Here is a 13010-nt window from a genome sequence, read left to right as displayed (position 1 = left end):
AATAAAGTGCGAATATGACCTGATTTTAACATCGTCCTTGTTTCTTCACATGACATTTACGCAACTTTTTACTTAAAAAATAGATATTTACGAAACGTTCTATCTAACATGTTTATAAAACATCTTATAAACATTTTATAAACATCATAAAAATCGTTTCTCCGATGATTTCAAGGTAAAACTTTTAAAACTTGAGGATCTCTCATAGACATCTTTAGAACATCTTAATATTTTCTTAATCACGCAAGAAAGTATCAGCCATAATTATCCCAACAAATACAGACATAACTGCTATATAATATATACATATGTTACATCTATGTTATACAGCAGTTATATGTGTTTGCTGGGATTATGTAATTGATATTACCGTTATATATATCTCGAAGAAAAGAGGGATAAATAAAAACTACTTTGTCCCCGTTTATATACGCGTCTAGATCCTTCAATATCACGTCGACTTCAACCTATGAGAAAAAACAATCAATGCGTTCCTCCCTCGTATTCAGACCGCAGCAGCAAAGTGACGAAAGGTTAATTGAGACGCGAGGAAGAAAAAGCGAATAAATACCCTCATTTATTCATATGCTCACCGTGACCCTCGAGCTTTCGTTCGCTCATAAATTCCAACCACACCCAATAATCGCGTGTCGCACGTGCGTGTGCTGCGACAGCAGCCAGATCACGCAAGTAACGCGTCCAGGGTTCGCGTATGAAGAGGTCGAAGCCAACCTCAAATTCAGTCGCGGACTGCGAAGAATGAAGACTTATCGATTCACCGACAACGAAGACGACGGCGACGGCGACGACGTTGACGACGTTTATTAGAAGTCATCGATCACAAATCTTGGCAGGGCGAGATCGCGGTCTACATGACGACACGCCGACGATGACGACGTCAGTGCAATCTCCTTGGTAACCGGCCGTCAAAACACTACGTCGTCGAGACGCATAGAGACGACTGTAACACAGTCGACAAGTCGTGGCTCTCGGCAAGATCGTTCGCTAGTCTTTGCTACGTCCTATGGATCATCCTGACATTGTGACGACGACGACGACGATCGCCGTGCAGCGCTGGAGAAGCCGGCCGAGTCGGGTTGGCTGGCGTTGAAGTTGTTGAAGTGACTGAGACATGATCGCCGGCGTGGAATTCGCGTGGTATCGGCCGGAATGTGAAAGCTGACGTTGGGGTGCGACAACGAGGGTACCAATCGGCAACGAAGTGCCTTCAAATTGCCGAGTCTTGAAGCATGAGCTCGGGGACTCCCCGGATTCTTTGCCTCGCGTTGACTGTTCTCGTATACTTCCAAAGAGGTCGGTGAATGATCGGGCAGTGCGACGCGCTCTTTCTACTTCTTCATTTTTTTCTGTTTCTTCTTCTCTTAGTATTCCAATTTCGATTTTACTTCCTACCAAGATCAGATCTCGGACGGGGCACGAAGCTCGATCGGCGAATCTCGCGCGCGAACGGGATCGATACGTGAATTGCACACTTCCGTTTCGAGGACGAACCGTTTTGCGGGGGCTCGAGGACGGTGTATAGCTCGCGCGATTTTGCGTAAAAATAGCTCGCGTTGACGCCGCTCGTCAGGGCAGCTTTGTGAATAATCGTTGAGATGTTCTCTCGCGTTCATGTAAATCTCTCTCGCGCTTGTAATCCTCGCGTGTATAGAACATAGTATATTCTGTTCGATAAACGCTGCACTGCGACGCGAACAATGTCCCAGACGGAGCGCTTGATCATAAAACTATATCCGCCACATTTTTCCCGCTCAACGATGAACGAGCTCGACTGATCTGCTCTGCAGGATGGGCCATCGACTGCTTCAAGTGCGTCTCGATCGATGGCGACAACAAACCTTGCGACGACCCGTTTCATAACAATGGCAGCCTCGCCTTCTTAGAGTCGCCCTGCTTGGGCGGTCGAAAAGGGCGCGACGGCCTCTTTCCGGCGACGGCTTGCATCAAAATCGCCGGCGTGTACGGTAAATTCACGAGCTACCGCGACGTGACCTGAATCTCGAATTTTCGCGCGTCTCTCTTCGAGATTTAGCCTTGCGTCCGAAGACGAGTCGCCTGAAATTCTCCAGAAAATACGTCACAAGCTTGCGGAAAACCTCGCGACATTGTAATCTCCCTTCTTTCAAAGCACGACCCTGCTTAAAATGATGGATACGAAACGAAGATATTACATTACGTTCAGTCTGACTTTCAAAATAAATCAACCGTTATCTTATCGATTCTCACTGATTTTGATCGAAATTCAGGCTGAATCTTATGTAATGTTATATGTTTTTGTATCCATCATTTTAAACTGGAGAATTTCACACGGCTATTTCCATGACTTCCTGACGCGATCTCTATTCCGCAAGAAATATTGCTTTAATTTAACTGTAATTTAATTATTTCTTTCTAAATTATACCAGACGAATCCGGCGTGTCCCTTATGGTGAGGGGCTGCGCGCTAGACAGCGGTACTTTGACAACCGACTCCGAGATCATCAGAATGTCCCACTGCGGCGGTTTCTACTTCGACGACAAGTAAGACAGCGTGATATGATAACAAAGAAATTGTAGGAACGCTAACTTGAACAAATAAATTGTCTCTGAACACTGACACGTCTTATGTTCCGCAGGTATGTGCGCGGATGCGTGCAGTCCTGCAGCGATGCGGATGCGTGCAACGCGTCGTCGGGAAAACTGGCGACGCTGGTCGTCCTGATATTGCCGATCCTCGCGGGAGTCTTTTCATAACGCACGCTTTGCGACGCGAGGACGAATATGTATACACACGCTAATCACGAGCGCGATCGTTTGATCATTAGTCAAGAAGAAGTGGACGGCGACTCTGAGAGATCACGATGTAATCTCCGCGATGACGGACGTTGCACAACGACTACATAACGTAGTGTGCACAACGACAATTATCGAGGATACCATTATTTAAATTCTACGATGACAAGACAGACCACATTCTACGCGACACGTATGCCTAGAAGAGTTTAAGAGACGTCTTAGGCCCGTATTAATAGTTGTTATCTCACTTGAATTTAACTTGAAACTTATCTCCAACGAGATACTCAGATTTAAATTAAAAATTGGATGTGAACTTTTTTCAGTTTAAGCACAATTACAGATATAGTGTCAGATTGACTCATATGAGTCAACTGAAAAATTCAGATCTAACATTGAATTAAAATCCAACGTTCACTTCTGAACGTTCATCTGAACTTCGCATAAGACAAGTTTTCAAGTGACAACAACTGACTATTAACTATGGGTCTTATTGTTTCACAGACGTCTCTTAGGCTCGTCTTAATAGTTGTCACCTGGAACTTGTCTCATATGGGATACTCAGATTTTTATTCAGAGTCAGATCCAAGTTTTCCGGTCAAATTATATTACAGTATATGACATTTATTCTTATATCTGTAATCGCGATTCAACTGAAAAACTCTTATCTAATTTTTTAACTCAAATCTGAATATCTCATTTGAGACGAGTTTCAAGTAATAACTACTATTATAGGTCTTAGAGACCTGCATTAACAGTCGTTACCTGAAACTTGTCTCCCACATGAGATATTTAGATCTCTGAATTTAGATCTGTGAATTTAGAGTTAAGTTTCTTTACCTGAATCATATGATGTGTATGTGGAACATTATATTTGACGATTATATTTGTAATCCCGATTCAGCTGAGAAACATCACATCTAATTCTAAATTCAAATCTGAATATCTCGTCACAGGCAAGTTTCAAGTAACGTTCATTAATACGTCTCTAAGATATCTTGAGACGTATGAGTGTTCTGTGAGACAGTGAATACTGCCAGACTATGGATTAAGATTCTAGTAACAAACAGTTAATTAGTCCACTTGCGACTTGCTGCTCTGGCTATCACTAGTAATGTGCATGTGCGATATGTGGATTGTATAATTACCGCTTCATATCAATAAAGTATATCTCGAAGTTGTTAAACGAGCATTCCTCTCTACTCTCCCTCTTTCTCTCTCTTTCTCTCTCTCTCTCTCTCTCTCTCTCTCTCTCTATATATATATATATATATATATATATATATATATTCTCTTTATCTCGAGCGCATGAGCGATTTCAGACGTAAGATCCACGCTTTCTTTCTGTTTTTTTTGTTTCGACACGATTGATCGATCTGCCTCTTCGACTTTTGAACAAGCAACGCGGAGATCTCGGGTCTATGAAATCGTTCACGACGGAGTGTAAATTTCAATAGCGAGAATCGACTATGAAGAAACGGGTGTCCATCCCTTCCGACCGATTCGCCAGCTTTTTCGGGAAAGTCGTCTGCTGGCTCTGGGAGACCCTCGACCTCGTCCTGCTCATCGTGCTTGACTATTGGGCGAGGATGATCGAATTGATACTCGTGCTGATGAATTTGACGTTTCAGGTGAACGTTTCGCTCATTGGCAACAATGACTTAGAATATATCACAACGGTGAAAATGATAAAATACGGAGAATTGAAAGATAAATCGAATCGAAATTAAAAGTCTACACATTTCGCGATCTCGACTTTCGACCAATATTAAAAATGCAAAGTGGATAAATACGGCGAATTCGTAAGATAATGTTAGGAAAAGGACTGGGACGAGACGCGACAGAATACAAGGAATAACTGCGTTCACAGGTAATCTGTTTCCTCAGAGACCTGTGCATCGATTCGATGCAGACGTTCGCCAATGTTTTCCAAGGGATCGTCAACGTCGCCAGCGGCATCAACCGCGAAGACGTCGAAGACTTCGCTTCCGCCTGCATCGTCGTGTTCTTATACACCGGGGCCGTGAAGATGTTTGTGAACTTTCTGAGAAAGGTATACATGACAGAAAAGTACACGACAGACTTGTGTCACGCTGATCGTCACGATAATCATTACTGTCAACAATGGGCAGAAACTCGCGTCAAATAATGAAAAGTCTTGAGAGCGGTTGCACTTATGAACTTCGGAAATTCTTTACTCTACGCGAGAAATTTTATTCCAGCGCATAAGAATAAGAATTGATAAGGAAGAAATAAAAATTTAAAATGCTCGCTCGATACAATAGACATTGTATCTCGCCCGACAGATCACTCAAATCAGAACAAGACACTTGCGTCTTTTTTGAAAGAGAAAAAAAAAGCTCTTATCTGCTTTATTGTGCCAAGCTGCTCGCAGCAATTGCCGCAGTACTTACAAGTGTCAAGTGTCCCGTTTTGCTCCCATATCCCACTGTGAACCGCAAATGTCCGCATTTGTCCCTTGTTATCAACCGCAAATGTAGTACCCTGCTTTTTAGAACTGTCGAACGCGGCGAAGCGCAGGAAATTTAAATCGTTGATGTGCGCGTCTCGCGAGGGATATCGCTACCATGTGACAAAGAGAAGACCACGGTGCAAAAACCAGGTAAACCAACCACAATTAATATCCTCGTACCTTATTCGCTGATCGATCGCGATCTTGAGGTCCGCGATTTTGCATGCGCACGGTGCATTATCTGGTTTTTGGCCCGACGAGTCCGATCGACGTCGTCTGTACAGCATAAGTGTCTAAAGAGCGTCTCTCTTAGAGAGGTCTGAATGATATCCTACTTATTTTAGATGACTCTTTTAGACTTTTAGACTTATTTTAGGATGTCTTTAAGACGCGTTTATGCTGTTTGGATGGATTCGTTTCGTGAGCTTCGTTATCACCCCATTGATTGTATAATAAAGACTCACCTATTTGAACAAACACTCTGTTGTACGAGCGGCGTGAGATTCCGAGAGACATAGCGATCACTATATTCTGACAAATAAAAAGAAAAGGGAAACGTACAAAAGTTCAACTCGATTATACACGTCAAACGTCCAGCGTCGTACGTTTCCCCTCAAACTCCGGCGGTTAAACGCGCGCGACTAATCGCAATGTCACGTCGATACTTCAGAATCCGTATGTGAAACTGTTTAACGTCCCCGAACAACGGAATACGCGGCGGGGCAATAATAACAACAATCCGACGAGAGGTCATGCACGGGATGCGTGTCCCGCCAACAGGAGGTCGGGCAGAAGGATGAACCAGAGGAATAACAGGCGACGCCGGCCGTTACTGGAAAAGAGCAACTGACATTAGCAAAATCTATCTGCTTTCTCTGCAGAGCGTATACATTTTTACCGAGGTATATTAATACGAACGCTTCTGTCGTTTGTAGTTACAGAGAAACAGAGAGAAAGCGAGAGAGGGAAAGAGCGCGAGATATGTGAAAACTTCGCTGTATAATAGTGTGTATAATTTATATATACTGTTATATATACAAAATTAAATACATACACACGCAGAGAAAGATTCACGACGTTTTATCATGCTTTTGTTTTCGTATATTTGTTTTCGCAAATAATACGGAGTTATCTGTCTTCCTTGTGGAAAGTTCAACGAGTTATGGAAGAAAGAAACAATATGTCGTAAATCTTCCGTATATATGAACAGGCATCAATTTGTAAAAGAGAGATAGGTGGTAATATTCGTTGTACAAAAATACATTGCTCTGAAGAAACGTCCGTCGACGGAGACGTCTGTTATTAAAGAAAACACCCAATCTCTGCTTTCGCACATTGATGAGCGAATTGATCCCCTTTAAACACGCGCGTACAGAGACGTATAAAATTTATAAATTATAAAAATCTTAAGCTAGGTCGATACAGAGTCGACGCTATAAATAAAAACCTCGATTTTGAACGAGGCTCAATAATACTTTTATTGCGCTAACTTAAATATATATTTATATCAATGAGACGAGAGAGAGATATGTGATCGGCAGATGACGAGGCGATGATCTTTAGGAATCGCGCCGTTGTCGCGGAAATTCAATCATTAATGATGGTGATGACTAATTTATGTTCCGGCCAAGAGAATGTCTTTGGCAATTGGATCTGCAATAAAATAAATTAGTCAGTATATATGAAACACCGACGTCGACGTCAGTAGGAGACTGAGAAGACGTTTCAAGATCCTTCACCGATTAGGTGTTCCAAAGAACAGCGAGATCCTGAGTCGCGTGCCTATGACGTCGTGGCAATCTAAAAACGATCTCAAATGACATGATTACCTTGTCCGGTGTATTCAAGACTTGGAATTCTTGAGCCATTCTTTCGTACAGTTCTTCCGAGAGAAGAACCTGCAGCCACGGTCCCTGAAGAACGTACGGCTTCTCTTTAGCGACTAAGGTGCCTGTGACTGACGGTGCTACTATCGTAACAGCCGAGTGGGACAATATGGACTTAAAAGTGAAGTGCCTCCCGTGCATCACACGACCCCTGCAGCGTCAACATTTCATTGTTATTCATCGGGCGTCGCGCTAACGGCGCTCGTGAACAGCTTTACGACAATAACGACGACTAACCTTATCGCCAGCGGCAGCAAGGAGCCGGCTTCGAGATTGAACGTAAGGTGCAGCCCGGACAAGATTTTAATACTACTTTCGTCGGCGTCCTGCTCGCACGGCGACAGTCTCTCCGTTTTCACCATCGGTTTCACGTCCTCCTCCCCCTCGTCGTCGTCAGAATCGTCCCTCCGTTCTCGGTATCTCTCTGCGCTCTTGTCGCCCGTAATTTGCACCCACCTGCGACAAAATTGATGCATATGTATCTTATTAACTGTCTCGATTCTTAGAAAACAATCGTTCACGTGGCTCACAAGCTTGACATCTTGATCTTCGTTACACTCACCAACATTTGGCGGACACGCCGCTCAAGTTTGATCCGTCTCTCTCGATGCCGTGCTGTATCTTCTCTGCTATGGAAGGATCGTTCTCCATAATGGAGTGCATTCTCCTCATGTCCGTGATTAACCACGGGCCACATTCCGGCGCGCTCTTCAGCAAGTTAACGACGCCCAGGCCATTCCAGTGCTGGGCGGCCTGTAGCTCCTCAGAGGTGACGCCGACAATCTGAACGAACGCGACCTGTTTGTAAAAGAGGATACAATTAGTGATTCGCACTCAGCATCTGTTGAAACGGCTATCCGCTTTGGTTACTAATCTGTCTGCAGTTAAAGACTGAAGGCTAAACGCAGCTGTTGAACGATTGATTTTAATTATAAAGTTATCTTCACTCTGATGAATCGAACGTTAATATGCGTTTAATTCTTCTTCCATGTACCTCGCCGTGGGGTGTGGAAATCGACATTGGGAGCTGCGGATCCGTGCCCATCAAGATCTGCGTGATGCGACCGCTTTCGCCGTTCAACGGAGCATGCCAAGAGACGTGGTCACCCGGCATCACCGTGTTTCCGGAACTGAAAACATACTTTGCCAATTGCTGCAACATGTTCGCCGGCCACGTGGGCGGCGTCGTCTCGCCCCTTTCGCGTGCCAGCCGGAAGGTGAACTCGAAGCCGAACCCGCTGGGACGACCCGGACCATTTTTAGGATGCAGCCGGCCGTCTCCGTGCAAATCAGATAATCCTAAGCTACGTTTGAACAGAACAAATGTAAAATAATGAATAATATGCAAAAAGAGAGAGAGAGAGAGAGAGGTGTAAATTTATCAATATTGTTTCTTAAACAAGTTAGAATCTCCATAGAATTCTCTGGTTATATTCTTATCTACTAAGAGTTAAATCTATCAGTCTGTTACATAATAAAATAAAAATTTTATACCACTTGTGTCATCTCTTTTGAGCATTGCATTTAAAATTAATAGCCAAAACAGATGCAGTAACTGTCTTATAGTTTAATTACTCCCTTTTGTATATTTTAATGTAATTTACAACATTCCAGATAATTGTCTACATGAAAAACAACGTGTATACATAACGTCGAAAATGCGTAAGCAATCCGCGTAAACGTAATCTTAAAATCTACGACATAAACCTGTCTCATATTGAATAAATCTGAGTTACATTTTGAATAAATATAAAATACGACTTGCTCAATATGAAATACGTATTCTCTTCAAAGCCTCGTTATGTCACCAGAATTAAACATAATTGTGTCTTTGAGAAAACAGGGAAAAAATGTTACACGTGGTGCGCGAGAAAAATGACTCACACAGTCGCGCCGCGAAAGAATTTCGTAGTTTCAGTCAATGGCGGCGTATAATTAGACGACGCAGAGACGAAAAGGGGGAAGTCCGGCGCTTCTATTTCCGACGTACCGCGCTTTAAACGACTTTGTTCTTCCTACACCCTACATGTTCCTTATATATAGAGAAACGAGTCGGAGTATTGAGACAGCTGGTTTGAAACTGAAGAAGCGAGGGTCGCTGGTTTGGAGGGAAAAAAAGAACCGGCACACCCTTTGGCGGAAGGTCATTCGTCATTCGGCGCACAGATTCCGATAGAGTATCTGAGAGAAGGCGAATCGGTCGCCTACACACACGTCAAACATCTGCGTCAGTTTACGTTTCGATTAAATTTAGCCAAATACGCGGTTTTTGCAAATAGTTTTTACCTCAGTGAGTTTGAGGGCGCGTTTGGTATCGAATCGGAAAAATTTGTCCTCTGAGGATTAATAGAAAACAGATTCTCGCATTGAAACTCATCGGGGAAAAAAACGTCGCCAGTTTTTTATGCCACGTACTTTGCTTGAGAAAGTTCTGAAAAAATGATATACACAAACAAAGAAAACGGCGCGATTTTTAAGGGTCCTTGTATCTATTCGGCCATGTCGGGTTCGCGACGTCAAAAGCGAGGAATGACATGCTGACGAAAATTACGTGTCATTTCTGAATAAAGATATAGACGAAAGAGCATTTGAGATTGCTTGAGTATGTACAAGGTGCCTTAAATTCGATTATTTGATTCAACCGTGTTTGCGAACTTGGAAAACCTTTTAAATTAGAAAAAGGTTACAAAAGGAATCGCTTCAGTCTTCACAGTTTGAAACGTGTCTAATGTCAGATAAGACAGGTATTTTTTTGGACATCTCGTAAAAAATTGACGAAAATTCTTACCTGATGTAGTGCCAGTGTGGAGATATTCCGAGCTCGGGACATCCTGGACTGGCGTACATACTGATGTAATCCAGGGGATCGGGTCCTCCTAACCTGCGCGGAAAACGCGAGAAAAATTTGAATCAGCTGACAGGACATCCGGTTTTTACACGTACGAAGGGAGGCTAAATATAGTCTATGAAATCTTCGTCCCTTCACAAAGGGAGAAGCGATAAAATGAGTTTCTACGAGTGTTCTACGAGTGATTCCCTTCACGGTATCGGAAAATATTTTAATAAACAATATATAAACAATATATTGTATGAGACGCGAATTAATAAAAAAATTAGTAAAGTGATTATAATAAATGCAGTACAATATGTATGCACAACAATATATATGTGTGCATAACATAAAAATAATAAATATGCTGAAGAGTTTTAAAAGGATTCCAAAGTTTCTGAAATCTAATATAATAAAAACCTAATAAAATAATTACAATAAATGCAATAATACACACACACACACACACACACACATGACATAAGAATAATGACAACTGCTGAAGAATCTTGAAAAAGTTTTCCAAAATCTGTGAAATCTAATGAAATAAAAATCTAATAAAATGAAGGTCTATTAAAATGATTACAATGGAAGGAACAAAATCTAATACAATAGATGCAATAATGTGTGCAATTGCAACATAACAATGATATTTGCTAAAGAGTTTTGAAAAATCTCAAAGTTGAAACTTGTAAGAGACATCTTAAGGACATCTTAAATTCATTTAAAAGACATCTCACTTTCGCAGATGACTTTTAGAAGCTTCTGCTACGTGGAGTACGACATACATAAACCGCCTCGTTAGACACCGTAGTCACCGATGCATTCACTTCGTAAATTAATTGTTAACGACTACCTGGCAGGACGGGTACCAGATATTATGCAAAATCAGGGTTACCCGCACGACTCGAAATAAATGCTTCCTCGACTTTCTCTCGGGCGAAAGCGCCGGGATCGGCGTCGTCGAGGCGTGCTTACCAATATTTCACGACTGCCGTGACTGTGAGCGGATTGCACTGGTCGGGATAGATCTGTCTGCAGAGGCTGTGCAGGGCGTCCAAGCCCGGAGCTTGCGGCGACGGTGCCTGGATCGGCGACGGCTGCTGCTGCTGCTGGTGATGGCCCGGCATGAAACACCTCGACAGGTCGTCGTGTTCGCGCATCTTCGCGTCGTACATAAATCCGTCGTGGATCCGCAGGAACGCGTGCTCGCCACGCCGAAGGCACTTTGTTTACGACACCAGACACGCACTCACAACCTGACACACACGTAACGCACTAGCGTCAGCGGCCACTGACGAGACAAAAGCACGGCCGCCTGTAGAACAGGTATCACGTAGATAAGAGAGATGGAAGAGCGAAGCAGAAATTCCAGCGAACACGCAGCGCCTCTGCAGGCTCTCTCGAGTAAGGGGAGTTTTTTAATTCGTCGATGGATCCATCGATAAGAATTATATCACGTAATATTATATTAATAATTAACCAATCACAGTTGATTATTTTTAAAATAATCGTAAGATATATATCACGACCAATCACGACTCGATTTTGTTTATGGTTACGGATACGGATATGTTTACGGCCACTGAACCCGCACCTTTAGGATATAAAAAAATAGATAGATATATTTTTCTCATTTATTAGTATTCATTTATCGACTTAAGAAAAACAAAGCAAAGATAGTTTCTATCGGAGATTCAACTTATGTTTAGAAATCAGCCAACTTAGCTTTTGGTTCAGACTGTACTAGACAAAGACAGAGCACTATTCGAGACCTACAAGCATGCTCTCTCTCGTCCCGCAAAACTCAAGGGCTGCGTTCCAAAACTCTACTCGATGGGTAGAGTAGCATTTCATTGACCAATAAGAACAAAGATAACTAGGATTTTTTTATCATAATCGGTCAATTATATGTACTCTATCCACCGAATAGAATTTTGGAACGCAACTAAGAGGTAGCGCGCGTTCTAGGGCCCTTATTTTTTAAATAGTTACGTATACGTAAGTTTTACTACGCAGATTTAATCATACCATAAAATAGTTGCGCAATGAAAATTACGTATACACAAAAATTTTAAGAATAGGGGCCCAGGTAATATATATTTTAGTAGGTGGGACCCGATTGACCACGGTACGATTGGACACAGATTATAATGATTGGTTTGACCTGGTAATTCACTAAATAATTCTTTGCATCGGTTGGTAGTGTTTAATCGTACCATGGTCAATCGGGACGCTCCTTATTTTAGTGAATGGGTGCGTTCAGAGATAAAAGCGCTCAGTGAGCAATCGTGATTATTGGTTCTTATGACTCTTGCACACAGGACGCGGTAATGCTTGCGCGCGGCGGAATTCCGCACGACAGCCAATCAATATGTTGTTTTTCCGTAAGAGCTGAAGGTTATTACGGAAAGCAACATATTGATTGGCTGTCGCGCGAACTTCCACCGCGCGGCAAGCATTACCGCGTCCTGTGTGCAGGAGCCATTACTGTTAGATCCCTAAATCTAAACAAATTACATTGACGAATTGCTTAACTGTTGCGCAACTGTTGATTTCGCTGAACGCACCTAATGGGACACCGGTCTCAGTCTGATACAGACTTTATGTTTGTTTTCGCCAACTTTGATTGGTTTAATCAGCTAGTTATTCCAACGGAATTGACCAATCGCATTTCTAGTTAGTCAGAATTGATAGATGCGATTGGTCAATTTCGTGGAATGACCAGCCAATTAAGTTAACTAAAGTTGATGGAAACAGGCATGAGAGGAAGAGAATCGGGAGAAAGTGCAGTGGTGCAATGCAAGCACGGATGAAAAAGTAGGTCAGATGCGTGCTCGTTCAACAGGTTTTGATAGAAATTGCACGTGTACCGGTATCGTCAGACATGATGTAATTGAAACGAGTTTAATTAGATTATATGATCTGAATAAGTTAGTATCTTTAGTTAGTACCTGACGTTAGTACTTCTCAGTAATTTTACGATATCCACGTTTTGTTATATATATATGAAAAAAAAAAAAAAAAA

General features: G+C 42.4%; 4 protein-coding genes across 6 annotated transcripts in view; 3 read left to right on the top strand and 1 right to left on the bottom strand.

Moving 5' to 3' along the window:
* The first annotated feature begins 728 nt into the window (after positions 1–728).
* On the top strand, positions 729–3973 carry LOC116844912. Its single transcript, XM_032817051.1, has 4 exons — positions 729–1314; positions 1809–1985; positions 2427–2541; positions 2637–3973. The coding sequence occupies exons 1-4, from the start codon at positions 1251–1253 to the stop codon at positions 2752–2754; spliced, it is 474 nt and encodes a 157-aa protein (XP_032672942.1). The 5' UTR covers positions 729–1250; the 3' UTR covers positions 2755–3973.
* On the top strand, positions 3969–6227 carry LOC116844837. Its single transcript, XM_032816904.1, has 4 exons — positions 3969–4424; positions 4664–4933; positions 5261–5416; positions 5937–6227. Exons 1-4 carry the CDS (start codon positions 4263–4265, stop codon positions 6114–6116), a joined length of 768 nt encoding a protein of 255 aa, XP_032672795.1. The 5' UTR covers positions 3969–4262; the 3' UTR covers positions 6117–6227.
* Positions 6228–6262: 35 nt separating this feature from the next.
* On the bottom strand, positions 6263–11294 carry LOC116844911 (suppressor of fused homolog). Its single transcript, XM_032817050.1, has 7 exons — positions 10961–11294; positions 9941–10033; positions 8147–8456; positions 7715–7950; positions 7390–7608; positions 7096–7303; positions 6263–6919 (listed from the first exon to the last, which is right to left on the bottom strand). The coding sequence occupies exons 1-7, from the start codon at positions 11158–11160 to the stop codon at positions 6854–6856; spliced, it is 1332 nt and encodes a 443-aa protein (XP_032672941.1). The 5' UTR covers positions 11161–11294; the 3' UTR covers positions 6263–6853.
* A 1439-nt stretch (positions 11295–12733) lies between these two features.
* LOC116844828 (THAP domain-containing protein 5-like) overlaps positions 12734–13010 on the top strand; it is a 1492-nt gene continuing 1215 nt past the window's right edge. The window contains exon 1 of one of the 3 annotated variants that reach the window (XM_032816892.1): positions 12734–12802. The gene's annotated coding sequence lies outside the window, so the exon portion shown is untranslated. Of the gene's footprint in view, positions 12916–13010 lie in introns of all 3 variants that reach the window. The other 2 variants (XM_032816893.1, XM_032816891.1) reach the window with 2 other exon arrangements.

Source organism: Odontomachus brunneus, unplaced genomic scaffold (genome assembly GCF_010583005.1).
Source record: "Odontomachus brunneus isolate Ranch 3 - 2012 unplaced genomic scaffold, Obru_v1 Obru_scaffold_047, whole genome shotgun sequence".
NCBI lineage: Eukaryota > Metazoa > Arthropoda > Insecta > Hymenoptera > Formicidae > Odontomachus > Odontomachus brunneus.
This window is presented reverse-complemented; position numbering and strand designations above follow the sequence as displayed.